Source organism: Capra hircus, chromosome 23, assembly GCF_001704415.2.
Source record: "Capra hircus breed San Clemente chromosome 23, ASM170441v1, whole genome shotgun sequence".
In the NCBI taxonomy this organism is placed as follows: Eukaryota; Metazoa; Chordata; class Mammalia; order Artiodactyla; family Bovidae; genus Capra; species Capra hircus.
In genome coordinates this window covers 41231609-41259584 of record NC_030830.1, presented here as the reverse complement: position 1 = coordinate 41259584, position 27976 = coordinate 41231609, and the positions used below count along the sequence as shown (strand labels likewise).

General features: G+C 48.7%; 2 protein-coding genes across 5 annotated transcripts; one reads left to right on the top strand and one right to left on the bottom strand.

Annotated features, from left to right (window-relative positions):
* On the bottom strand, nt 7253–23155 carry VPS52 (VPS52, GARP complex subunit). Of its 4 annotated transcripts, none has more exons than XM_005696219.3 (20): nt 22800–23155; nt 21908–21992; nt 21703–21755; nt 21451–21526; nt 21191–21258; nt 20726–20901; nt 19977–20127; nt 19583–19683; nt 19377–19509; nt 19195–19252; nt 18701–18834; nt 18119–18274; nt 17548–17666; nt 17162–17285; nt 16792–16887; nt 16590–16697; nt 16304–16369; nt 8479–8590; nt 8171–8289; nt 7253–7965 (listed from the first exon to the last, which is right to left on the bottom strand). In XM_005696219.3, exons 1-20 carry the CDS (start codon nt 22887–22889, stop codon nt 7819–7821), a joined length of 2172 nt encoding a protein of 723 aa, XP_005696276.1. In that variant the 5' UTR covers nt 22890–23155; the 3' UTR covers nt 7253–7818. The 4 variants fall into 4 exon arrangements, 3 of the variants coding, with proteins under 3 accessions (XP_005696276.1, XP_013829280.1, XP_013829279.1); XM_013973826.2 differs by having other exon boundaries at nt 7255–7965; nt 21191–21262; nt 22800–23109; XM_013973825.2 differs by lacking the exon at nt 22800–23155 and adding an exon at nt 22717–22784 and having other exon boundaries at nt 7255–7965.
* On the top strand, nt 23273–27973 carry RPS18 (ribosomal protein S18). Its single transcript, NM_001285639.1, has 6 exons — nt 23273–23299; nt 23770–23868; nt 27279–27365; nt 27445–27546; nt 27658–27749; nt 27860–27973. The coding sequence occupies exons 1-6, from the start codon at nt 23297–23299 to the stop codon at nt 27933–27935; spliced, it is 459 nt and encodes a 152-aa protein (NP_001272568.1). The 5' UTR covers nt 23273–23296; the 3' UTR covers nt 27936–27973.

The window sequence follows — 27976 nt, the reverse complement described above, 5'->3', positions numbered from 1 at the left end:
GTTGATAAAGATAGCAATACAAATGCATGATATATCTGACTTGCCTCCAGACGTTATAGTGTGTGCATTTACACAGCTGACATCCAAATTTTGCATTATTTTGAAAGATCCTCAGAAAAATTTAAGGTCAAGTTTGTTTTTTTTTTTTTTTTTACAAAGATAACCAAAGAAATCTTAAAGGAGACGGGCTATGCTGTTATGTGAAGAAGGAAATCTTTGGATCTTGCATTAAAGCTCTTTGATGAAGATAAAATTAGAAGCTACAGGGAGGGACGGACTGGGAGCTTGGGGTTAGCAGATGCAACCTGGTATATGTAGAATGTATAAACAAGGTCCCACTGTATAGCACAGGGGACTACACTCCATATCCTGTGATAAACCATGACGGAAAAGGATATGAGAAAGAATGTATATGTATGCGTGTAACTGAATCACCTTGCTGCAAGCAACATGGTAAACCAACTATGCTGCTGCTAAGTCACTTCAGTCGTGTCCGACTCTGTGCGACCCCATCGACGGCAGCCCACCAGGCTCCCCCGTCCCTGGGATTCTCCAGGCAAGAACACCGGAGTGGGTTGCCGTTTCCTTCTCCAATGTATGAAAGTGAAAAGTGAAAGTGAAGTCACTTAGTCGTGTCCGACTCTTTGCGACCCCAGGGACTGCAGCCCACCAGACTCCTCCATCCATGGGATTTTCTAGGCGAGAGTACTGGAGTGGGGTACCATTGACTATCTCGATAAAAATCACAAAGTGGCAAAGTTTCAGCTGAAACTATAAGTTACAAAGTGGCAAAGTTCCAGCCGAAGGAGTGATAGGGTGCTTCAAAAAAGAAGTACAAAATCTACCAGTAGAAACTGTCTGCGACAGAAGCAATTAGACTGGAGACCTGAGAGGTGATGGGCCATCCTGCGACAGAAGCAATTAGACTGGAGACCTGAGAGGTGATGGGCCATCCGGAATGTACCAGGAGTGAGTTGTCAGCATCAAAAATATATATCATCCAATGGATCTGGAGGGTGTTCCACTGGTGCTGAAGGAGATCAGGGAACACCTTTGAATAGAGTGTTCAAAGGTCGGACAAGGTAGGAAGCTCCTTTTCTTTACTAGGCACGCAGCTGGCATGGACTTCCTGTCCTTGAGGAATGCAGAGGAAGCCGGCTGTTGTATTCAAACCCCTGATGGAAGGGGGTTGGATGGCCATCAGAGCACTGCAGCAGGCGGGATTACAGACCATGAGGTTGGGGAGACCTCAGGAGAGAGGGGGAGTTGAGGGTAAAGGCAACTCTCCACAGACTGTGTGTGTTTATGTGACTGCAGGTGGTTCATTCCCCTGTGTGTGGCGATATACCAAGCCAGGTGGAGTGGGAGGGGGCTGCACCATGGGGAGGAATGTTTTGTTACTATCGTTGCATTATTGCTGGTGTGTGGTAACCATAAAAGTCTATTTTAGTATTATTTTAAAATTTTCTACAGACAGCTGCCTTGGAAGAAATAGTGAATTTCGCTGCGAGGTTGGTGGAAATAAAATATACTCTTCCCCATCCTCATTCACAGATTCTTTGGGATGCTGGCTAAGAGCCTTGTCTTAGAGCCAGGAATGTCTTGGAGTGGAAAGGAAGTCAGGTCAGGAGAGCATATTACTTCCTGCCCACCAGCCTTCTTCCCCTAGGTCCCTAAATCCTGGAACTGTCATGGCTTCAGTCCTTCCCAAATCCTGCCTGTTCAGCTTTCCTCTGGAAGGTCCTTCAATAATTTCTTCTTACTTCTTAGAGTTAGGGCTTCCCTGATAGCTCAGTTAGTAAAGAATCTGCCTGCAATGCAGGAGACCTGGGTTTCATCCCTGTGTTGGGAAGATTCTCTGGAGAAGGGAACGGCTACCCATTCCAGTATTCTGGCCTGGAGAATTCCATGGACTGTATAGCCCATGGGGATGCAAAGAGTCAGACACGACTGAACGACTTTCAGTCACGCTTAGAGTTAATGCGATATTTCTCTCCTGACAGCTGCTTCTTCAGCTCCAGGACTCCCAGCCTGGAGTCATGACACAAGAGGGAATCTGGGGTACAGAAGGTTCAAACCACTGAGAGGCTGTGTGTGTTGGGTTCATTACTTAGTCCAGCACAGAACACAGGAAGAACACTTTCGGGGGCAGGGGTGAGAATTCAGTGAGACGGCACGTCTGCTCTGTGATTTCAGGGAACTTGACTTATTGTCGGCTGAATCCATGGTAGCTGGCAGAGAACACAGGAAGCAAGATGAATGGATAAAGAAGATACGGTACCTATCCTCAGCCATTAAAAGCAACAAAATTGGGTAATTCCTAAAGATGTGGATGGACCTAGAGACTGTCATACAGAATGAAGTAAGTCAGAAAGAGAAAAATAAACAGTGTGTATTAATGCAAAACGAAGATCACGGCATCTGGTCCCATCACTTCATGGGAAATAGATGGGGAAACAGTGGAAACAGTGTCAGACTTTATTTTGGGGGGCTCCAAAATCACTGCAGATGGTGACTGTAGCCGTGAAATTAAAAGACACTTACTCCTTGGAAGGAAAGTTATGACCAACCTAAACAGCATAATCGAAAGCAGAGACATTACTTTGCCAACAAAGGTCCGTCTAGTCAAGGCTATGGTTTTTTCCAGTGGTCATGTATGGATGTGAGAGTTGGACTGTGAAGAAAGCTGAGCGCCAAAGAATTGATGCTTTTGAACTGTGCTGTTGGAGAAAACTCTTGAGAGTCCCTTGGACTGCAAGGAGGTCCAACCAGTCCATCCTAAAGGAGATCAGTCCTGGGTGTTCATTGGAAGGACTGATGCTAAAGCTGAAACTCCAGTACTTTGGCCACCTCATGCGAAGAGTTGACTCATTGGAAAAGACTCTGATGCTGGGAGGGATTGGAGGCAGGAGGAGAAGGGGACGACAGAGGATGAGATGGCTGGATGGCATCACTGACTCGATGGATGTGAGTCTGAGTGAACTCCGGGAGATGGTGATGGACAGGGAGGCCTGGCATGCTACGATCCATGGGGTCGCAAAGAGTCGGACACGACTGAGCAACTGAACTGAACTGAACTGAATGCATATATGTGGAATCTAGAAAAAATGGTACAGATGAACCTATTTGCAGGGCAGGAATAGAAACACAGACACAGAGAGTGGGCATGTGGACACGGGGGCAAAGGGGAGGGTGGGACAAATTGGGAGACTGGGATTGACGTATGTTCACTGCCATGTGTAGCTAGCTAGTGGAGACCTGCCATGTAGCGCAGGGAGCTCAGCTCGGTGCCCTGAGATGACCTGGCGGGGTGGGATAGTGGGCAGGGAGGTCCAAGAGGGAGGGGATATATGTACACATATGGCTGATTCACTTCGTCGTATAGCAAAAACCAACACATTATTGTAAAGCAACTATTCCCCAGTTTTAAAAATACATATGCCTTGGTTTCATGAACACTGTTTCCAAAACTCCCTGCCAACTGAAATGCAACATGAATGGCAGTATCCATTTTCTCCAGGGTGGAGAGAACTGATTTCAAAGTTGTCTCAATCTTGCTTTCTCCTTCTTTCCTTGGATCTTTACCCTAAATCTGTGTTGGAATCCAGCGAATTTGCCTGCTTCCCCTCATGCCTGATTTCTGAAAGTCAGAGAAGCCACCTTTCTTAAATGCAAGGTGGGTGGGTCCATATTAATAGGTTGGGAAGAGAGGAGGAACTTCATTCCTTTTGTCCTCAGGGTACATGTCCACATTCAATAGCTCTGGAATTGATGCTGAGATGTGGCCCTTCTGTTTTGTGCACAGACAGAGCTGTTGAACACAGAATAAATGTTTCCCAGAGAGTCCAGTTGAAAAAAACTCAGGGACTTCCCCAGTGGTTCAGTGGTTAAGAATCCACCTCCCAATGCCAGGGACATAGGTTCAGTCTCTGGTCTGGGAGGATTCCACCTGCCTGCTGCTGCTGCTGCTAAGTCAATTCAGTCGTGTCCGACTCTGTGCGACCCCGTAGACAGCAGCCCACCAGGCTCCCCTGTCCCTGGGATTCTCCAGGCAAGAACACTGGAGTGGCATTATTAGAGAAATGCAAATCAAAACCACAATGAGGTACCACTTCACACCAGTCAGAATGGCTGCGATCCAAAAATCTGCAAGCAATAAATGCTGGAGAGGGTGTGGAGAAAAGGGAACCCTCCTACACTGTTGGTGGGAATGCAAACTAGTACAGCCACTATGGAGAACAGTGTGGAGATTCCTTAAAAAATTGCATATAGAACTACCTTATGACCCAGCAATCCCACTTCTGGGCATACACACCGAGGAAACCAGAATTGAAAGAGACACATGTACCCCAATGTTCATCGCAGCACTGTCTATAATAGCCAGGACATGGAAACAACCTAGATGTCCGTCAGCAGATGAATGGATAAGAAAGCTGTGGTACATATACACAATGGAGTATTACTCAGCCGTTAAAAAGAATTCATTTGAATCAGTTCTGATGAGATGGATGAAACTGGAGCCGATTATACAGAGTGAAGTAAGCCAGAAAGAAAAACACCAATACAGTATACTAACACATAAATATGGAATTTAGAAAGATGGCAATGACCACCCTGTATGCAAGACAGCAAAAAAGACATAGATGTGTATAATGGACTTTTGGACTCAGAGGGAGAGGGAGAGGGTGAGATGATTTGGGAGAATGGCATTCTAACATGTATACTATCATGTAAGAATTGAATCGCCAGTCTATGTCTGACGCAGGATACAGCATGCTTGGGGCTGATGCATGGGGATAACCCAGAGAGATGTTATGGGGAGGGAGGTGGGAGGGGGGTTCATGTTTGGGAACGCATGTAAGAATTAAAGATTTTAAAATTTAAAAAATAAAAAACTAAAAAAAAAAAAAAAAAGAACACTGGAGTGGGGTGCCATTGCCTTCTCTGTCCACATGCCGAGGGGCAACTAAGTCCATGAGCCACAACCACTGACCCCCAGCCCTCCAGCCTTCACTCAGGAACAAGGGAAGTCACTGCATCGAGAAGCTCCCTCAGAGACCCAGTGCAGCCAAAAGTAAATCAGTAAACAACTCAGGACAAGCTGAGGACACAGAGGTGTTAAAACAGAAGGAAATGATATTTCTTTAAAGGACAGAGATCCCTTAATAGCACTGGGGGGCTGTTACAAGCCATAGGGACGTCTCCGATTCCTTCCTATAGACACTAGGTAAGGACAGGGACCAGCGCGCCAGATGCAGATGTGAGTCTCACAGATGAGCAAAGGGAAGGAGGATATTCACACAGTGCTGTCCGAGGTGGCGATCCCTGATGCTTCTGGGTCTGTGAGTCCAGTGGGTCCGTTATTAGCAAAAGAGAAAAAGGGAGGGAGTTTAAGGAGCGGTGGCGCTAGCCAGAAGTTATGCGTTTCAGCCGGGGATCACAAGGACCCACCTAAGCCACAGGGACTGCGTGTCTTTGGACTGAAAGAAAAGCCCCTCAGCTGCTTCAGCGTGGACGGCGGATGGCGAGCGGGGGAGGCCTGACTGCCTTCCAGAGCAGACGCGGCCGCCGACCGCCGACGGCGAGCTCCAGCCCCCGGTCGATGCTGCCCCCTGGAGGTCACCGTGGGGACCGCGGCTCCCTTTCCCGCTCTTGGTCTTCATGCCGTCCTGAGACCGCGGGTTGGCTCAGAGGGCGGCTATAGATGCCAGGGTCGGTTCGACGTCCCCGGAAACTGTATGCTCCAATATAACCGCAATGCTTCCCGGCCCCAGTATGTAAGCCCCCTCAGATTCCAGCAGTGCCCCTCGGGGAGGCCTGCAGAAAAGCATGCTTCTCCGTCCAGCGTGTGGGTTTGGGTTTGAGGAGGGACAGCACAAGGGAAATTCAGAACTCTGAAAACCGAGGTACCAGCCTGCACGGCCCTTCTCCCGCGGGCGCCTTAGCTGGCCTTCGACGAAGGCACCTGTGTCGGCACTCTCCCTCGCGGGCTATCCAGAGACGCCCCCGCACCCGACCCCCTTCTTTGGGAAACTGCTCTGTCAAAGCAACCTGTCTCCCTAGTCCCAAAGCCTGGGCCCTTCTCGTCCTCCTCGAGCTGGGGCAGGAATCAGGTCAGCGTGAGGACACCTGGGTCCCCGTGGAGTGGTGGGGGGCGAGGAACAGGAAAGGAAGGTGGGGGTCGGAAGGTTCCCGGGCCGCAGCTCGCGGTACGCGCGTCGGAGCGCGGCGGGCCTCAGGGAAGGTCTGCGGGGGAGTCAGGGCGGGCAAAGCCGGGAGAATGCCAGAGGAGGCGAGGGTGGCGGGGACGCGGCGTGCGGTCATTAAGGCCTCTCCCCTGCACCCCCGCCATCCCCCCGGGCTCCTCAGACCATCCGAGGCCGAAGCTCCGAGGTGCGGGTCCCGAGGCTGGTCCTCGCGCCGCTCTCAGAGCCGGGGCTGCACCCCGAAAAGGCGCGAGCGGGAGAGGCGGCTGGCGCGGCCGCTCTCCGGCCCTAACCCCGCGAAGCGCGGGCCTCGCCCCCAGCCCTGGCGCGGAGCAGACGGGGCACCGCTTTGCATCCTGATTCTCCCCGCCTCCGCGTGCGGGCTGGGCCAGCATCCAGAGGGCCCAAGCAGCCACTCGGGGGAACGAGAAGGTCGTGGGGTGGGGGGACGTCCCCGAGTTACCATGTCCCCCTGACGGCACTGGCCCTCCCTCCCCCGCATTTCCAGGCACCCCCATGTCTCCTCGGTCTAGAGTCTGAGTTCAAACGGGACCGTAAGGCGGCAGCAGCAGGAAGGGGCCGAGACACAGGAAGGGATGAGATGGCCACACTGCAGACCTGGCCTGCTCACGGCCCAGCGCAATGGGAACTGCAGCCCCCTAGCAAGGGCTGTGACGGTCGCACCGGAGGAGCTAGGGAGCTGACCCTCAAAGAGAGAAGGCAATCCCAGCGTCAACCTGGGGAGGCCAGAGGCAAGGAGAGCCGGTATCTGCCTTAGGGGAGCCGAGGCGGCCGGCATCTGCCCTTTTCACCAGGGTCACTTCCTCTGCCAGGTTGGTTACTCCTGGAACAGTTCCCGCCCTAAAACCAAAGCAGCCACTTTGGCCTGAAGGAGCTGCAGGTTAGAGGTAACCACGTGCCCCGAGTTTCTGGACACCCACCAGAAAGGGATGCAGGCCCAGGAGGCAGAGAGCAAAGGTGATCCTGGGGCAGAGACAGAGCTACTTGAAGGCCCCAGGAGGAGGAGAAAAGAAATGGGAAAAGAGTGTTGTATCATAATAAGTATTTATTGTTTTCTGCAGACTGACCCTGATGTAACTCTGAAGCCAGGAGGTGACTGATTAGTGTTCAAGCTGCTGAGATCTTAGGTCAAAAAGCTACAGAAAATAAATCACTGAGCGGAAGGGAAAAAAAAGCCAACCATTATGAGACAGTCTTCCCTTGCCACACCAATTCCAAGAGTCGAGGCTTCACAGCTCATGCCACGCTGACAAGAGCTGAGTGAACCAGAAGGTTTTACTGGGAGAAGAAAAAGGCCTTGGGGGTGGGGCAGTGGGAGGGAAGAGGAATGACAACACTGGAACGATAACCCAGGTTAGTTTGGAAGCCCAGGAGCGAGTGGGCCTGGGAAACTTGAAGACACGAGAGATGCCCAAAGCCAAGGGGATCCGGCTTATCCTGACGAAGCACGGTCCCAGGAATGAAGGCAGAGTGAGGCCTGTGAGAGCCTAGGAGGCAAGGGGGCACTGGCAGGGAGCCCCGGGTGAAAAGGGGGATAGGATGGGGCTCAGAAGTCCATGGAGAGGGCTGGTGGCCCCCAGGGCCCGGCGCATCAGAAGTTGGGCTTGTGCTTCTTGAGTTCCACCATGAGGTGATGGATGTTGATGAGCTCAGCCCGGGCAGGGAGGGCTCGCAGCTGTGGCTGAGACAGCACCCGGTGGAAGCGATGATAGAGCTGGATCAGCTGGGTCAGAGCTCCCTGCTCAGAGAAAGTCACGGAGGGATGAGATGCAGGGTGATGCTAAGGATGATGACAGCCGTCAGCTTAGCGCTCGGCCAGAACTTTGGGCACAGCTGGTAGTTGAAGATCAAGGGTCACCTGTATGATTCCGAGCCCCGAGAAAAGAGGAGGGCAAACCAGTGATGGGGCGGGGTGGGAGTGGGGACCAGGAGTCGCAGGTTACCTGGATGATGCTGGTTCCATTTCTGAAGTTGGTGAAGCTCCGCATCACATCCTGACTCAGAGACTCCACCGATGATTTCCAGGAACTGCCGAAGCCACGGATCAGCTGAGTAACCCGGGCTGAGAGGAGGAGGAAAAAGATCACGGCTAAGTGATGTCTGATCCCGCTAGGTCCTCCCCAAGGTACAGCCGTCCTCACCCTGCAACCCCCTTTCTGGTGTTCGCCCTCCCCATGTAATCTGCATCCCTGCAGTTTTCTTTTCCCTTCCCCTTTCCCCTCACCCCACCACATCCACCCCATCCTCAGACCTTCTTCCCCTCGGAGTCGTTCCGCTTGTCCACGCTCAATCAAAGCTTCGGCTTCCTTTACGAATGCCACCAGGCCCCCAAAGGGGGGAGACAACAACTCTTCAATGAATTCCTGTAGGAACACACACACACACACACAGTTGAGTTTCCTGGGGGGGCAGATTTTTCCCAATTCTGGCACCATGACCAACTCGGTCCTTAGAACACTCCCATAACAAGAGCGAACCTCTAGAAAAGTCATATACTTTAAGACACTGTTGGTCTCACAAGACGTAGGGGGAATCTCCTCCCTTCTCAAAATAAATAAATAAGCCACAAAACCTTTGTTTAAATTTTAAAAAATTGAGCTGGGAGCAGAGGGCCAGAACCAGAGAAGTGGGCCCTGAGCGCCTGGGAGAGGCAGGGCTACAGAAAAGTAAGTGTTCACGGCAGCTCTGCTATCAGGAAGCTGAGCTGATGCAGGCCTTGAGCGGAGATGCTGAGCTTGGTCTCATGAGAGCCTCTCAGAGGTGCCAATGTAGACCTAGGTGGATGGCAACTTTCAGCTATTACAAAAGCAGAGGCAAGTCTTCTCTGAAACCTCCCTGATCCCCACTTAGGCCCCGATGACTGCCCCTGATTGAGACCAAGAAAAGAGCCCGAAGATACCCAGTCACAGAAGCAAGCAAGCTACGAGTCAGAACAGACAGTAAGCAGTGGACTCAGACCTCCGAAGACTGCCAGTGTTAAAACTGTCACATACGGGGCAGTTGCACATTCTGTATGAAGCGTTCAAAGAAGTTAAAGACACAGACACAAACGTGACCTATTACCAAGATCAGAAACAGACTTGAAACAAAATGGGATTTTAAAGAAATGATTTAGAAAAAAACATTAAAAAATTTTTTAATGTCAGCTGGCTAAACAGCAGACTGGATGTACCTGGAAAGATGACTGAGCGAACTGGAATTTATAATTGAAGAAATGACCCAAAATGCAGCACAGATAAGGAGATGGAAATTCTTGAGACATTGAGAGATTTAGAAATCTAACGGTCTGGGTGGTGATCACTGATGGCCACTGGCAAAAAGAAAGCCAAGAAGACATTGAGTGCCCTGAGAGAAGTACACACCACTACCTCTCAAACAGCCTTGTAAAGAAAATCTACCTGGAATCTCATCAAGCGTTTCCACTGAATCACACATTTATGGGAAAAGAGGAACAGCTTAGGCATGCTATGCAGGGCAGCCAGCAAAATCCAGACTGTACGGCATTCTACATGACAAATGACTCAATTTCTTCCACAAATAAATTGCATGGAGGACATAGGGAGAAGATAGAAGGGAAATCTATAGATTAAAAAGAGACATACGGGGACTTCCCTGGTGGTCCACTGGTTAAGACTCCACAGTCCTAATGCAGGGGGCCCAGGTTTGATCCCTGGTCAGGGAACTAGATCCCACACGCCGCAACTAAGACCCGGCACAGCCAAATAAACAGAAAAAAGAGAGAGAGGCATGTATGGACTGTATATGGATCCTGACTTGAACCACTGTTTATAAGTGGGGATACCTGAATACTAGCTACTTTCTTTTTTTTTTCCAGGCCACCTCAAGTAAAAGCCCCAAGTCCTATCTTTTTTTAAAAGTTGATAAAGTATTGTGGTTTAAAAAACATATCCTGACACAGATGAAGTGATAGTGGTGTACAGAATTTAATTCAAAATCACTGAGGGTTGGGGGACGGATGGGAGGATGAACAACGGGTTTTGATACAGATCAAACAATTGTCCTGTCATTGCCTGAAGATGTGTGATGGCGCCTGGGGGCTCACCATGCTATCCTCTACATAGCACGTACATTTGAGATTTCCCAAAACACAAAATGAAAAGGCAAACAAACAAATAAAACACAGCGCAAGGAAGGGACCTCCCTGGTGGTCCCGGGGCTAGGAATCCACCTTGCAATGCAGGGGACACAGGTTCGAGCCCTGGTCGGGGAACTAAGATCCACATGCTGCGGAGGAAGCAGCAACTGAGCCCTCTCACTCCAAAGCCCATGCGCCACAACAAGAGTCTGTGCGCAGCAACAGGAGAGCCTGGGCGAAGCAACTAAGACCTGACGCGGCCAAATAAAGACCTTTTCTTTTTTAATGGAAGGGTGGAATTAAAGTAGAAAAAAAAAGAAGAGGAAAGAAAAGAAAAACCCAACCCAAACAGCAAGATCTGGTAAGGTGAAAGCAGAACTTTTATTTCACTTAAAAATAAACTACTTATATTTAAAAATAAAATCTTTTGTGGAATCTAAAACATGGCACTAATGAATCTATCTACAAACCAGGAACAGACTCACAGACATAGAGTACACACTTGTGGTTGCCGAGGGGGAGGGAGCTGGAGGAGGGATGGGTTAGGAGTCTGGGGTTAGGAGACGCAAACTATTATATAGGCTGGAAGGTCCTACCGCAGAGCACGGGGGTTCCAGCCAGTACCCGGGGACAAACCATAATGGAGAGGGATATTAAAAAGAATGTTACACGTGTGTATAACTGAGTCACTTTGCTGTACAGCAGAAATTAACACAACACTGGAAATCAACTATGTATCAATAACGTGCTCATTGCTTAGTCGTGGCCGACTCTTTGAGACTCTGTGGACTGCAACCTGCCGTGGAATTTTCCAGGCAAGAATACTGGAGTGGGTTGCCATTTCCTTCTCCAGATAAATCAAGAATAAATAAAAATAAAATCTTTTCCATTCTTCCCACAAAACATCCACTTATATCCACTGGAGGCTGTGAGATAACTAACCCAAGATGAGGAAGACATTCCCAAGAACACACCTTTCCGTAATTACAGAATCTTTATTTGTGATGTGATTTGGGACAGAGATCAAGTAACAAATTCAACCTATTACTGCTGCCTAAACGCAATAAACCCACAACACTCTTAACAGTGGGGGGCAAAGGGGGTGGATGCAGAGCTAAGTTCAACTAACAGAGATGACCTGTCCTAACACAGTCTCCATGAATCACATGTAACAACTGATCACTTGAAACAAGGCTAGTTGCAACTGAAATGTGCTGTGAAGATACACACTAGGCTAAGAGACTTCACACAGGAAAACTTCTCAGATGAATCATTACTCATTTATTTGTGGATAAATAATGTTGAAATGGTAGTATCTTGGACACAGTGTTTTCAGTAAAACGTTAAATGTGTTTCACCTGTTTCTTTTTTGTCTATAAAATTTATACACTAGAAAATTTGAGGCATGTACTTTATTTCTATGGGACAGCAGTGGTCTAGACTTGGATGGACTTTCTTTAAGCTATCCAGCCAAAGAGAGTGGGTTTTTGTTTGTTTGTTTGTTTTGACCTTGCAGCCCAGCTTGTGCGATCTGTTTTCCCACCAGGGATCGAACCTGCGGCCTCTGCAGTGGAAGCAGAGAGTCCTAACTTCTGGACCGCCAGGAGAGAGTGTTCTGACCGCAGAGGAGGGACCAGAGGAAGAGCACGCTGGGCTTCGGCTCATAATCTCTCCCACACAGTACTGAGCAGCAGCCCACCTGAAGGCACAGGGACCGTCCCCACCCTGGCAGATCCCACAGGGCCTCAGGGCTCTCAGCAGAGTCCTCACTGAGCACATCTCTGGGGTCAGAGGGTCGAGAGAATCGCGATTCTGGAGGCGGAGCTGACATTCCCTCTGGTCACCTAACTGTGCAGCTGAGGACGACATGTTCCTTTCTCATCGAACTAAACATTTATTTTATGAAACAGAGAAAACAGAACAGGACATTTTAACCCATAACTGACCAGATCCCAGGAAAGAAAGATAGGAGGGAAGCAATGTTTAAAAAAATACTGGCTGTGGGAGAAGGGGCAAGACAGGGATAGGGGACGAAGAGGTACAAACTATTATGTACAAAATAAATAAGCTACAAGGAGATACGATACAGCACAGGGAATACAGACAATATTTCACATTTAAAAGGAATACAGGGACTTCCCTGGCTATCCAGTGGTTAGGACTCTGTGCTTTCACTGCAGAGGATGTGCGTTCAATCCCTGGTGGGGAAACTAAGATCCCACAAGCCGCGTGGTTCAGCCAAGAGAAAAGTAAAGTAAATAACATAAAGGCATTTAAAACACAAAAGTAGGACAGAAAAAAACACTAGTCAATAATTAGCAGGGAAAACAGAACGGGAGGGATGATTGAAGCATTAAAACATTTAAAATGTTTAAAAGTCCATGTATTACTTGAGACAGGAGTTAAATATTAAGTTTAGATGTTAAGCTAAATATATGAGGTAAAATTTAAAGGACAAATTTCAAAAGAACGGAGTACAAAATCCAAACAATTAGAGATGGGAAAAAAACAAAGGCAAGAAGGAAAAAAGACACAAGACAAAGAGAAAACTAAAGATGGATGAAAAAAGTAGAAATGTCACATTAATCACAATAAACATAAGTGAACACAAAGACAAATTAAAGGGCAGAGATAATTCAATTAGATTTTTAAAATTCCAGCTACTTTTATTTTTAAAAGACTTAAAATGTGAAAATATGAAAAGGAAAGTAAAAAGAAAGTAAAGTAAAAAAGTGGAAAATTTTTAAAAAGTGGAAATAAATTAAGAAGCAAACATTAACTAAAATAAGGCTGGAAGAGCTATGCTAATATAAAATATAATAGGCTTTAAGAGAAAACTTTAGGGCTAAAATGGGTCATGATATAGCGACAAATGCGTCAAGTCACAAGTGAGACCATATGATTCCAAACTTTCGAGAATTTAGATGAAATAAGCTGAAACTATATGAAATAAGATCGGACAAAACTGCAGTGAAAAAGTGATAAACATGAGTTTCAGAACCTCTCTCTCAACTACTGACCAGAAAAATCAGTAAAGATACAGGTGATGTAAATAGCATCTAAAAAGCTTGATTTCCACACCTGACAATCAAAGAACACACAATCTTCTCAAATACATACGGATCATTTTCAAAAGTTGATCATGTTCCTGCTGCTGCTAAGTCGAGTCAGTGTGACCCCATAGACAGCAGCCCACCAGGCTCCCCCGTTCCTGGGATTCTCCAGGCAAGAACACTGGAGTGGGTTGCCATTTCCTTCTCCAATGCATGAGAGTGAAAAGTCAAAGTGAAGTCGCTCAGTCGTGTCCGACTCCTAGAGACCCCATGGACTGCAGCCCACCAGGCTCCTCCGTCCATGGGGTTCTCCAGGTTAGAGTACTGGAGTGGGGTGCCACTGCCTTCTCCGTGATCATGTCCTAGGCCAAAGCAAATCTAAAAACATTTCACATTTCAGATTTTCAATACCAAAAGGCCACATTTTCCATTCACAATGCAACTGTTAAACATTAACAACAAAAAGACTTTTGGAAATTTTAAATCACTTCTAAAAAATCTCACAGATTAAAGAACAATTGAAATATCAAAGTTCTTTGAACTGAATAAGAAAAATGCTACATTTTCAAATCCACAGAACTCAATAAAAGCAGTAGTTAGAGGGAATTTCATAGTTTTAAATCTTCCTAGATGTTTGTGCTGGCAAGTTCTAAGATACTTCAAAGGAAGAGATCATTTCAATCTCAAAATCTTTAAGGATAAAAGGAATGAGGAAATCCTTCCTTCCCACCTTCCTCTACAAATCCAGTATGACTTTGTCACCAAAACCACATGAGGGCAGGACAAGAAAAGAATGGCATGGGCCTATCTCACTTCTGCACAGAGAAGCAAAAACTCTACATGAATCAGACCAAATCCAGAATGGTTTAGCATTCTAAAATCTACAAATGTAATAGACCACGATCGATTTTTTTAAAAAACTGAAGTATAGTTGATTTACAATGTTGTGAGTACACATATGTTGAATGAATGTACATGTATACATATATATGTATTCTTCTACAGATTCTTATCCTTTATAGGTTATTATGAGGTATTGAATCTATTTCTCTGCACTGTACAGTAGATCCTTGTTGTTTATCTATTTTATATATAGCTCCGTGTATCCGTTAATCCCAAAGTCCTAATTTTTTAAAGTTAAACATATGATTACCTCAACAACTGCAGAGAAAGCACACATCCCTGATTAAAAATTCAATACCCACTCATGATTTAAAAACAGTAGTAACTCCTGGAATGCTAGGGATTGAAAGAGATTTTCTTTACCTGATAAAGGGTATCTATTAAAAAAAAAACAAACACCTACAATAACAGTACTCTTAAAGGGGAAATGATGAAAGCATTTGTTTTAAAGTTAGGAAGGGGCTTCCGTGGTGGTCCAGTGGCTAAGGCAGGGGGCCTGGGATTCATCCCTGGTCAAAGAAATAGACCCCACATGCCACAACTAAGACACGGCACAGCCAAGTAAATAAATAAATATATTTTAAAAATTAAGAAAAGGTAAGGGTTCTCACTATCACTCTTCTGTTCAACCATTCAACTTTAAACAAGGTACTAGCCCGTGTAGTAAGAGAATGAAGACATAGGAATAAAATAGGAAGAACTGAAACTGTCACAATTCAGAGATGACGAACGCCTACATAGGAACACACATCTCCAGAAGTACTCTTAGAAATAATTTAGGAAGTGGCTGGCTATATAATGCATATACAAAAATCAATAGCACTTCATATACCAGTTCAAACAAGTAAATTTGCCTTTAAAAGATAGTATTTAACAATTTAAAGGACAAATTCTAAAAGAATAAAGTTCAAACAATTAGGAAAAAAAAATGAGGTCATTATTTCTAGTAATTTCAAGTATTCTTCTTAGTAACTACTCCTAAATAAACGGTAGATCCCTGGTTCCGGAAGATCCCACGTATCGCGGGGCAACTAAGCCGGAGAGCTGTAACTACTGAGCACACTCACCCTGGAGCCCGTGCTCCGCAACCAGAGAGAAGCCCCATTTGCCACAACTAGAAAAAGCCCGCGCACAGCAACGAAGACCAACACAGCCAAAAATTAATGTAAGTAACTAAACTAACTGACTTTAAAAAGAATGAGCTACAGCCTCATGTCGTAACAGGACAATACTAGAAAAATTATGCATGAAATAATCCTGAGACCCTGTCACTACGGCACCCAAAACCAAAACAGACAGTGTGTGTTTTGGCATACAATTTTTTTTTCTTTCCTTTTTGGTGTGTGCTGCACAGCATGCAGGATCTTAGTTCCCCATATCCCCTGCAGTAGAAGCCAAGAATCCCAACTAAGGGACTGCCAGGGAATTCCCTATAGCTCTATTATTCCCTATAGCCAGGGCATTATAAACACAACATTTAGGTCAATAAGCGCCTCTATGTGAGGGACAGAGAGAGGGGCTGAGGAAGAATTCACACTTTGATGTTAGTTATTGCCAAGGTGTGTGGTAGCTTTGTGGATGTCTCTATCATTTAAAAAAATAAATAAATAAAACAGACCAATAATGACAGCATGTTGTGAATCAAGAGTTGTATCACAATTCCAATTCTGTGTACCTGGAGTCCATTGCCTCTGCAAGCAGGCGTGCACACACGCGCGCGTGCACACACACACACACACACACACACACACTGAACTAAACAGCATACACTGACTTTCCTGGTGGTCTAGTGGTTAAGAATCCGCCTTCCAATGCAGGGGATGTGGGTTCAACCCCTGGCTGGAGAACTAAGGCTCTACATGCGATGGGGCAACTAAGCCCTCGAGCCGCAAGTACTGAGCCCCGTGCTCTAGGGCCCGTGTGCGGCAGCAAGAGAAGCCGGAGCGCCGCGACAGAGAGCCAGTGCCGCCAACGTCACCAGCAAAACAGCACAGGACTGTGCTGCCCTCGCCCCACACCCCTACCTGTGTCCGCGCGTTGAGCAGCTGCTGGAAACTTTCAACCTCTTTGCTGTCGTCCGCCGCCCGCTCCTGAGGAAGACAGAGGGGAATCTCAAGTCTGGGGAGAAGCCGCCCTTCACGTCGGCATATCCCCGTCCTTCCACATTCACCGTACGGAGCCGGACACGTCAGACCCCAAGAAGAAAACGCTTGACAAGGCCAACATGATCTCTGCACTCGTGGAGGAAAGGGGGCAGAGCGGGCACCCGGGGTCTTGGGGGAAGGCGCCGGGGGAAGGGGCCTCTGGTACCATCAGCACACCCAGCATCATGTCGTAGTTGTTGATCAGAAACACAAGCTGCTCCTTCCTCGAGGAGAACTCAGCTGCCACCCGGAGGACAAAATTCTCCACCTCCACCTGAAAAAAAGAGCGAAAGGAGGGGGTGACAGGGGCAGGCAAGGCTTCCCCGACTTCAGCCCCCGGGGCAGGGCACCCCTCCCGCGCCCCGCACCTGGAGCTGGCCCAGCAGCTGCATGGTCCGTTCGTTGGGAATCGTCTGATTGATGCTGACAAGAGCCGAGGAGAATTCTGCGTATCGGCGTGTGATCTGGGAGTAAGAAGGTGGGATGAAAACTCACGGCAACACCTGGCTCAACCCACAAAACCCCCGACTTCCTCGAAGCTGGCCAACCAGCCTCTGGGCGATCCCCACCTCCAGGCCCTCCCGCCACAGTGCCCAGCCCACACTCCCAGGGCGCCCCCACACAGCACGGCTACATGTCCAGCCAGGCCCAGAGATACAGCTCCAAGGCCGAGTGACCGCACAGTGGGGCTTCCAGCCCTGCCTTTCAGCAGCCCCCGCCACCCCTGCCCGAGCTCACATAGTGAGGCCGCGTGTCAAGCCCTCCGAGGCGCTGAGGGTCAGTGCTGCGGACACTCTGGACGTTCATCTCCAGGATCAGTTCAAACCGTGGCCACAGCAAGGCAAGCACCTGTTCCCAGTACCTGTGGGCTTGATCAGAATCAAAGATCTGGCAAGGAATGTCATGGGTGGGGTGGGGGAGGCTGAAACCTAATCGAGGGGTGACCACCAGTGGAGGCAGGAGTGGGTGTGAGAGGTGAGTCTGGAAGCAGCAATACTGCCTCCAAGCAGACAAATGGGACCAGGGTCAACAGTTCACATCGGGGGAGCCCACAGGTCCGGGCAGGCTTGTGCAAGACCAAGACTTCAAGAACAGTGGGGCATCAAGGACCACAACCCAGCGACCTGTCCAGGGCAGGAACGTCCCTCTTGGCTGTGATGTTGCGGAACCGGAGGACGATGTGGATGCAGAGGAAAACAGCAATGGCATCGTAACAGTCAACGAGGTATGACTCCAGGTGTTTCTGTGGTTGAGGATTTAGAACCAGGCAGAGGGTTGGAAGTGTCTCTTCCTTTGTCACTCCCAGTGACCATGGACAGGTGCAGTGCTCTTTGGGGATGTGACACTTGGGGGTACAGGGAGAGATCTAAATGGAAAATGCTCCTCCTTTCCTGTCCACCAGCCACCCACGTGGTCCCGCGGCCTTGCTCACCTAATCTATCATCACAAGCCCATCACAGCAGAATTCAGGGCCGGGAACCAAGGTCTAGGAGCCTCTAAGTGTTCGGGTGCTATTGCCTGGGTGTGAATCAGGAGGGGGTCCTCAGGGACCCCCAAGCTTTGATGGTCTTGTGGGGAGGCACACAGTGAGAATAAGGCTCATGTGTTCTAAAACGAGGGGGTCCTGCCTTCAGTGCCCCAGGGCTGTGACCTCACTGCAGTGCTGATGAGGAGCCCGGGAGCCAGGGAGCTCACCTGGGTCATGCTGAGAGTGCGGCCCATGACAGCGTGGAACAGGTCGTGGGCAGCCTGGCCGGACACCACGAAGAACTCACAGATGAAGAGGTATTCACGGCAGGAATTGTCCAGGAGGGCATAGTGCTGGCTGCGGAAGAGGGCCTCGAAAGGATACTAGGATGGGAGAGGCAGGAAGAGACACAGACGGGTGGACCCCAGTCCTGGCTCTCTGTGGACATGGCTGGAACATCAGCTCAACTGGGTACCAGTAGCTCAGAAGACCCTCCCCATCTAACCCTCATTCAGGCTGCGAAAGGGCTTCCTGAACAGGTACTGAAGGGCAGGGGCGGGGTGGGGAGGAGGGATACACGAAGAGCCCACCCCCACCTGCTGTTGCTGCTCCCGCATTTACCGCCACACCCGCCTAATGACCTATCACCCTCTGTAACACCCCGAGTCAATGGTCCAACCCTCCTCTCATTGAAGAGTGCAGGGGCAACTGGAGATGGGGACTCCCCCGGGGCCTGCAGCCGGGAAGCTCTGCCCCGAGCTCTGTGCTCAGAGCCCCACCCCGAGGCTGAGGCTGGCTCTCCCTCCTACCCTCTGTTCCCCTCGCTGGGCAGTGTGGGGCACGAGGATGGGGGCTTCCAGCTCAGCAGGAGAGATGACAGAGCCCCGGGTCCCCAGGGTGAAGATGGTGTTCCTGCTGCGGAGGGATGGCTTTGAGAAGAATCGTGAAGGGCCAGAGTCAAGGGAAACAGATCACAACTGTGATGGAAGATCAAAGACCCAGGACCTCCAGGGGCCCCAGCAGCCAGACATGGCCTTGGGGTCCCTCCTCCCCAGTCTTGGGGCCCTACTTCACCTGACATCTGTGAATGGACTCCAGGGAGCCTCTACACTCCCTGACATCATACGCAAAACTCAGTGTAAGGATGATCTGTGCATTTTTCTGGGGAGGGAGGCTCCTGCCTTGATCTCATTTGCAAAGTGTTGGTCCCACAAGAAAAGTTAAGCAGCAGGGCCTTGGAGGCTGGGGCCAGAAGCCCTTCCCTCTCCAGGCCCAGCATGAGCACCCCTCAGCTCCAGGATATCTTTCTTGGCTGTGTCTTCCACGCCCATTAGGTCATCCTTCTCAGCAACTTCCTCATACTGGAGAAGAGAGGATAGAGAACTGGAACATTGCTTCCCAATGTACAACAAAAAAAGACATCTATTTATACAGTCCCTCCTCCCAGCTCAGGCGCCCAGAGCACCTCTCCTTCCACGGGCTTACCTGCACCTTCATGAGCCGCCCCAGGTAGGAGCGGTAGTAAGACAGGTATATCTTGCTCAGCGTCTCCACATACTCGTCCCTGATTTCCTTCGCAGTGGCACGTTCATTGCCCAGCAGGAACTGATAGAAGAACCTGGAGGAGCCAGGAACCAGTCAATCTCCCAGCCAGCCCCCCAGGGACACCCACCCTTTCTCTGGGTGGTGACCTGTATTTCAGCAGGGCTGTCTGTGGGATCTGATAGTTGGTCATCGGCTTTCTGAAGGAATAAATCTTCTGAAGGATGAACTCTCGGATCTTTGTCACGGCCTAGATGTGGGGGACCAAACACAGGGCATGAAGCTGTAGCCTTCTCACTGCCTGGGAAGCACTGAGGGGAGGAACGAAAGTTGATATTGGACGAGCAAGAGCAGAGAACTCCTCTTTGATATCTGTTAAGACTTTCAGAGAAACCCAGAGATGTGAGGATGAGCCCTGCCACATAAAGGCAAGGAGAAGTTCTTGGGGGTGGGCTACAGTGAGCTTTGTCAGGGCAATCCAGGGTAGAGGTCTAAGGGAGGCTGGCTCGAGTGGTTTCTAGGGTGTCCACCCCCACTTCCCACCTTGACTCGGAGGCGGTCGAGCACGCCCCGGACATCTGCACAGGCCGCTGTGCCTCTAGCCTCCTGTTCTCGGACTGCAGCTGCCTTAGCATCCAGCTCCTGTAGCTGCTCCAAGAACCGGGGCTCTGTGACTGGTGCCTCCAAAATTGCCCTGGGGAGCAGGGAGGGGTGGGACGGGTGAGGAGGGAGACCCAGACACCTCGAGACTCTAACCCGTAACCCTGGCATCCAGCTTCTGTCTCCTCTCCCTTTGTCCACTGCATCACAGGGTCAGAACACGTGCACAAAGTCTTCTGTTCTGGACACACACACCTCCATCACCCACATCAACCTTAAACCCCTTCTCGATGCCCAACCCCAGACGATTCCTATTCCTTAAAGCCTGACTCAGGGTAAAAAAGAGCTGTCAACTACTCATCGTTTTCTGGAAAGTGTGTGATAACCTGAAGCCAGGAGACCCAAGTGGTTAGGTAGGGTAGGTCACACCAGCCCATCTACTTTCTATGATGTTGCCCTTTGTTATTCAATCACTCAGTCGTGTCCAACTCTTTGCAGCCCCGTGGACTGCACCACGCCAGGCCTCCCGGTCGCTCACTATCTCCTGGAGTTTGCCCAAGTTCATATCCATTGAATCTGTGATACCATCCAACCATCTCATCCTCTGTCTTCCGCCTTCAATCTTTCCCAGCAGCAGGATCTTTTCCAATGAGTTAGCTGTGACATTAGGACCCTTCAAACTAGCGACTCACGTGACCAGCGCAGAGGGCACCACGAGACCATCAACAAGCTCCCCGAGTTTCCCCCGGACAGCCTGGCGGTTCCGCAGTCGGATGTTCATGGCTCCAGACTGTTCCTGCAGTGTCCGGATCTCAGAGCTGATGGAGCTGAGATCACTCTGAAAAGCTCCCAACATCTGCTCCATGCGCTGGGAGAAGGCAGAAGTGCTGCTGAATAGCCACAGGATTGGCAGGGGACAAGTTTCTAGGTAAAGTCTCTAGTATCTACCCAACTATGAGAGTAGCGGGTGATAAGGAAAGAGGTGCAACAAAGGCAAATAACAACGTCAGTCATGGCAGCAACAACTAAAATGGCTGCTGAGAGCATCCTGAAAGTGACTCTAACTGTCCCTGCCTGAGGAAGATGGCCTAAGAATCATCCTAAAGACCATGATCTGCACTCAGGGATATGAGGGGTCCCAGGGCATGGTTACTAACCTCAAGGACAGCATCGCAGGCTGTGATCTGATTGTGCAGAGATGCTATGTTTTCACTCTCTTGGATATCTGACTCACAACAAGTCAAGGGGCCTCACTGTGGACATGGAGATTCTCAGACCTCCGCAAGACCTCTCCAATTTCCCCCTGAGGTGACAGAAACCTCAGAGAGAAGACGGCGGCCCCAGCTGGCTGTCAGCACCATACCCCCACAAAATGCCCGTTTTAATAACAGCACCCCTCTCCTCTGCTGGAGGATACAATCCCGAATGGATTTCTGCTCAATCTGCTGTAGCTCCAGCTCAACCTGCTTTGAATAGTGACGAAGATCCACACCCTGGGAGAACAGAAACGTGAGAGGGTCAGGAGGAAGTCAGTGAAGGGACACTGGAACAGAGTCAGTGAAGGACTAGAGAAAAAGACCAGGGTGATAGTAGGAGCACAAAATACTTTTTTCTTTCCTTTAAGGGGAGGGTTCAGGGAGGGGCAGATCAGTATAGCGGAAAGCCTCACCGTTTTAAGAGCTTCCTTTACTAACTCATCCTCCAGATTCGCCTGAATGTGAACTGCAAATAGAAGTTCATCATAAGGATTCAGCTAGTTCTACAGATCTGTCTCTACACTGAACATCCGCACACCAGTCCCTGCCTTAGTACTTGCAGAGCCCAGCCTCTCAGGTTACAGGACCGCATACCCCTCAGCCCTTGCCATCACTTACCATCCACTTCATCCAGGATGAATTCATCAGAGGTGATGTCCAACTCTCCCATCTGCAGTGGTTCCTGAAGACCTGGACCACTCCCCTGGAGAGGAACAGGTTAATGGGAAAGACAGAAGCAGAACGAAATAGAATGGAACAGTCACCAATCCTTCAAGCGGAGAAGAGGGACTTTCACTGGGGAATCACAGGTACATTCTGAGTTCACAAAATGTCAAAAGTTCCATATTGTCTCAGTCAACTAATTGGGGCTGATGGATAGGAACTAGACAAGGAGACAGGCAAACTACGAAGGGTGAAGGTAACCAAATGAGAAAAATTAGGAGATGCAGAGGGCAGAGCAGAACTTGCAGGTGAATTTAGGATCTCTAGACTGCTGCTACCTTAAATGTTCTATCACCATCTCTCTGGGGCGCCCCAACCTCTTTAAAACTACCAGCTAATACATAGTGTTTACCTACCTGCCAGGTGCCATCTTACATATATTCATTCACCCAGTCCTAACCCACAACATATATAGCAGGTCTTACTTTTCTCACCTTATAGGTGTGGAAATAAGGGCATGGAGGGGCAGGTTAGACTTGCCCGAACACACAGAGTATACGCGGCAGAGCTTGAGTTAAAACCCAAGCAGAAGCCATGTTCCCAGACTTTTATACTGCTTCTCTATTCTGCCCAAACATTTGGAAGTTAACTGCAACTGTGGCCCCAGAACCAGAGTCTCGGCCATACTCAGGTTCAGGTCGGATCCCACGGAGGCGTCTGGAGAGCCAAGCTGGGTAGCATCACTGGCAGCTGCGAGTACCCACCCTTGTGCCTACACCCAGCCCAGGCCTTCCTGACGTGAGGCGACTGGACAAGACTCTGAAGGAGAAACAGCCCTGCTTCTCACCAGCGGGCCCTCCTCCTCCTCCATATCTGAGGCCCCGGCCCGCAACACCAGCTCGCGAGCAGCTGCCGCCATGGTCGCAGCGGCGGCCATTCCGCGCAGCCTCACTTCCGGCAGCTGTCAGCCAGGCGAATCTGTTCCCCGGAAGGGAACTACAGGTCCTAGCGTGTCTTGCACGGCGCAAAATCGCTCCCAGATATTTGTTTGCCTCCAGTCTTCCTCTTTCGGCTGTAACCGCTTCACCCAAGTGAAAATAAGTGGAATTCTTAAGCACAATCTCAATCCGGAACCTTTGTTGTTCGCACACACAAAACCTTTACGAACAGTAAAGAAACCCCGGACCGGAAGTCGTGCCGCCCGATTCAGAGTCTTGCATAGTTTCCGGAAGCTCCTTGCTCAGATAGCTCCGCCCGTTCCGCCTGGTAGCAATATAAGGTTGCTACGTCACTTCCGTTTTCTCTTCCACTGGAGGCCTACACGCCGCCGCTGGGGCCGCCGCCATGGTAAGAGTACAATCCTTGCGGGGATCTAGCAACATCGGGACCGGGGCAGGGAAGGTCTTGCTGTCAGAGGGTTGAAAATGTCTTGTCTTGGGGGCCCGCAACTTTCTGGGTGGAGCCTCGGATACCGCTTCTGGAAAAGGACAACTAAAGGCATCCAGTTCTGGGGACTAGGGCCAGAGGACGTCCCTCTCCGGGCACTAGAACGGTTTGGGCGTGTGTGGGGACCTGTGTCTCCGGCACTCAGAGTGTACTTGGGGCAAGGGTAGGAGACACGCTTCTTCCCCGAGGTTGCGTTTTCCCAGGGCTGAACACTTCATGTTCCTGCTGTCTGCAGGACTCAGGAGTTTGTTGTGTCGTGAAGACCTGACGGGGGTTTCTTGCTCCCTGTGTGACAAGCTTAGCGTTCGTGTTTGAGGTTACGGTTTGATAGTAGTTCACTGTGTCTGATTTCTCCCTCAATCTCTTATCAGTCTCTAGTAATTCCTGAGAAGTTCCAGCACATCTTGCGAGTACTCAACACCAACATCGATGGGCGGCGGAAAATTGCCTTTGCCATCACTGCAATTAAGGTAAAGTAGGGTAAGGACTGATGGCTTCCTTGGTGGCTCAGACGGTAAACGAATCTGTCTGCAATACGGGAGACCAGGGTTTGATCCTTGGGGTTGGGAAGATCCCCTGGAGAATCTCCTCCAGAATTCTTGCCTAGAGAATTCCAATGGACAGAGGAGCCTGGTGGGGCAACAGTCCATGGGGTCGTACAGAATCAGACACCACTGAGCGACTAAGACACGCAGGGTAAGGACTAGAGACTATAGGTGAAACTTGAGTTGTCAACACCTGAGCTGAAAGTGAGGCAGGTTGAGGGAGTTCCAACCAGATGACCTTGTCTGCTAGGTTAAAAAAAAAAAAGAATGATTAAGAGAGCAGTTAGTCCACTTAACCGCTTGCCCCATTTGTCCCAAAAGGTAAGTGAGAAAAGCCAAAGAGTCCTCTCAGGTCAAACCAAGAGATTTCACCTAGGGAATGGGGAAGTTACATAATTGTACCATTTGAAGGATAAGTGGAAATGCCAAGAGATCACAAGTATGAAGAAGCCTATAGTTGTCAGTGAATGCAAGCTTGGCTATCTCCCTTAACCTAATGAACTCCCAGCCTTCCAGATAGTGATGTTATCCTTTAAAAAGATAAAATTGTGGAAATGACCAAATGTTTTTTGCCAGTATGTTTACACTTCTTGGAGCCAAGGATAGGCTTTTCTTAGAACCCCAGAAGACACTATGATAAGTATTTTATAGATTGTTTAAAACAGCAAATCAATATCAGCTTTTCTTGGTGAGATTTGTCACAGTTACTTTTTCATTCTGTAATTCAAGGAGCACAGCTTTCATTCTTAAATAGTACGTTTCGTCTTTTCATCTTTTTCTGTGAGACTAGTAAGGCAGTGAAAAATACAGTTCGGGCTCACATTTTATGGGACTTTGCAGATACTGTGTTTTTGTGGCAGCTCTTAAGACAGTTCTCCCACATTTGCTCACATGGTGTGTCTGTCACATTTTGATGAAATACTTTAAAAGTTTTTACTGGTGTATTTGTTACACTTATCTGTGATCAGTGACCTTTGTTACTATTGCAAAAAAGATTTAGACTTGCTTAAAGTTCAGATGATGGTTAGTACTTCATAGTAATAAAGTGTCTTGATTAAGGTGTGTATAGATTTTAAGAGGCTGTTGCGCACTGAATAGATTATGTAACTACACGTGCTGGGAAACCAAAATACCATGTGCTGCTAAGTCACTTCAGTCGTGTCCGACTCTGTGCCCGACTCTGTGCGACCCCATAGACGGCAGCCCACCAGGCTCCCCTGTCCCTGGGATTCTCCAGGCAAGAACACTGGAGTGGGTTGCCATTCCCTTCTCCAATGCATGAAAGTGAAAAGTGAAAGTCAAGTCCCTCAGTTGTCTCCGACCCTCAGTGACTCCATGGACTGCAGCCTTCCAGGCTCCTCCATCCGTGGGATTTTCCAGGCAAGAGTACTCTTTATTTCAGTGTTGTTGGGTGTGGTCTGGAACTGAACCTGCTGTATCTCTGAGGTTGCTTCTGTTTTTAAAGATTGCTAGAATGCTTAGGTCAGATAGTAAAAAAAGTAAAAAAAAAAAAGATGTGTGGTTGATAGGATGCTTCTATTAAACCCTTTCTCTCTGCTTCTTTGAAATTAACTAGTTTCCCATTTGTTACCTTAAGTATATATCTTAAACTTAAAACAGATTTTGAAAGCAGTTTCCAGTACTTAATGAGTATTTTGATAAGAATCTATTAGGGAACCTCATGCCCTGCTTATCACTGGGAAAGATTATTCTAGAGATACAGTTACTTGGGGTTTTGCTGTGTTTCAGCTTTTGCTGGCTCTTCTCTGGTGAGACAGCCAAAGCTTAGAGGTACCTGGTCTTTTGTTAATGATTTGGAATGTGGGGTTAAGTAATACTTAGAAGTTGGAAGGGAGTGCTGGGGGTGGTGGCTGAGTAGGAGCAAAGTTAATTGGGGAATTAACTTTGACGTATCAAAGGTGACATAAGCAGAAAACGGTATTTACTAAGGTAACACATCTGCAAGATTTTTTTATGCCATGATCCCTTCTTTTTGTTTGTACACTTCTGCTATGAATACTCCTTAAGGTTGCTACTCAGCCACCACCCCCAGGTTGGACTGCCCTTCCTCTAAAGCAGGATGTTAACTGGTCATCTGCATTGTTTGGAAACATGGTTGGAGCTAGTCACAATGACTGGACAGGGCTTTCAAAAAGCTTGACAGCAACTTTTTAAAAAAGCTGTTTAGCGAAAGTTCTAAACACTAAAAAATAGGAGGGAGAAAATATTGATGCATCCAAGGGACTCCTGAAAATCCCTTGGACAGCAGGGAGATCAAACCAGTCAGGAGGTCAACCCTGAATATTCACTGGAAGGACTAATGTTGAAGCTCCAGTATTTTGGTAATCTGATGCTGGGAAAGATTGAGGACAGAAGAGGGCATCAGACGTGAGATGGCTGGACAGCATCACCGATGCAGTGAACATGAAGTTGGGCAAATTCTGGGAGGTGGTGCGGGGCAGGGAGGCCTGGTGTGCTACCGCCCACAGGGTTGCAAAGAGTTGGACGCTGCTGGGCCAGAGAGACACTTAGATCTTACTTTCTTCTCAATCAACTTGGTAATTTGACCTCCAGGTCACTTTCTTACAGAGAGGAAATCCAATTTCCTGGGACCTTTGTGACACAGATTTGTTGACTTAAAACAAGAGAATCTCTTGGTTTACTCTCAGTTCTGTATGCCAAACATCCTTGGTTTCCTTGTCTTGGCAGCTGCATCATTCTAGTGTTTCACCTTACCACATGGCCTTCTTGCCTGTCTGTGTCTTCTCCTTTTATAAGAATACCAGTCATTGGATTTAACTATTTCTAACCAAAGCCATATTTTGACGTTCCAAATAAACAGAAATTTGGTGGAACACTATTCAGCCCAGCACAGTCTTTCCAAATCTGTTTGGCTCGTGAGTTCAGGTCACAGGGAGCACCTTGCTGGTATTGGTAGTGTTAGAATGCCACTGGTTTCAGTGTTTATTTTGATCATAGGGATGCAGTGACCTGCCCAAAGGATCGTGGCTTGTTGCCCTTTGACATCACGAGCAACTAACAATGTTATCTATCCCTTAACCGTTAATTCAGAGAACCTTGATCTTGTTGCCTTGATGCTCCATTGACTGCGAGGCATCAATTTCCTCTCCACAGTGTAGAAATGAGAAGGTGCCACTGTTGGGTGCTGCAGCTTTCAGGGGGTATCAAAACTTTATTTTCCCTTTAATGATTAGGCTTTGTATCTGGAAGAGTATAAGTTATTTTGGACCCTACTTTTGTGTGCTTTTTGAATCATGGGTCTATAGAGGAAACCCAAAAGGTCAGATTCACACAACTCTAAAACCTCTCCTCAGGGTGTGGGACGAAGATACGCTCATGTGGTGTTGAGGAAAGCGGACATCGACCTCACCAAGAGGGCAGGAGAGCTCACTGAGGACGAGGTGAGGACAGGGAGGGGGCTGGAGGTGGGCCTGCCTGGAGATGGGGCTGTCTGAACCTGACCCTCGTCCCGCCTGCCAGGTGGAACGTGTGATCACCATTATGCAGAATCCACGCCAATACAAGATCCCAGACTGGTTCTTAAACAGACAGAAGGACGTGAAGGACGGAAAATACAGCCAGGTGTGTGTGTGGAGAGGGGAGAGCTGAGAGAAAAGCAGGTTCTCTGGTTGGAACTAGCCCTAGAGACCAGGGTGGAGAACAGCCATCCCTCACTGTCTCCGGTCTGTGCAGGTCCTGGCCAACGGTCTAGACAATAAACTCCGCGAAGACCTGGAGCGCCTGAAGAAGATTCGGGCCCACAGGGGGCTGCGCCACTTCTGGGGGTGAGTGGGGGCCCGTTTGTCTGTCCTTAGACTCCCAAGGGACTCTCATGCCGTCTTTTCCCAGATCTTTGCTTGGAGTGGTGAGTAACCTTTGTCTTTTCTCCCTGCAGACTCCGTGTTCGAGGCCAGCACACCAAGACCACAGGCCGCCGTGGTCGCACTGTGGGTGTGTCCAAGAAGAAATAATGTGTGGGTGCTGTGTGAATAAATAGTTTATACAGTTACGG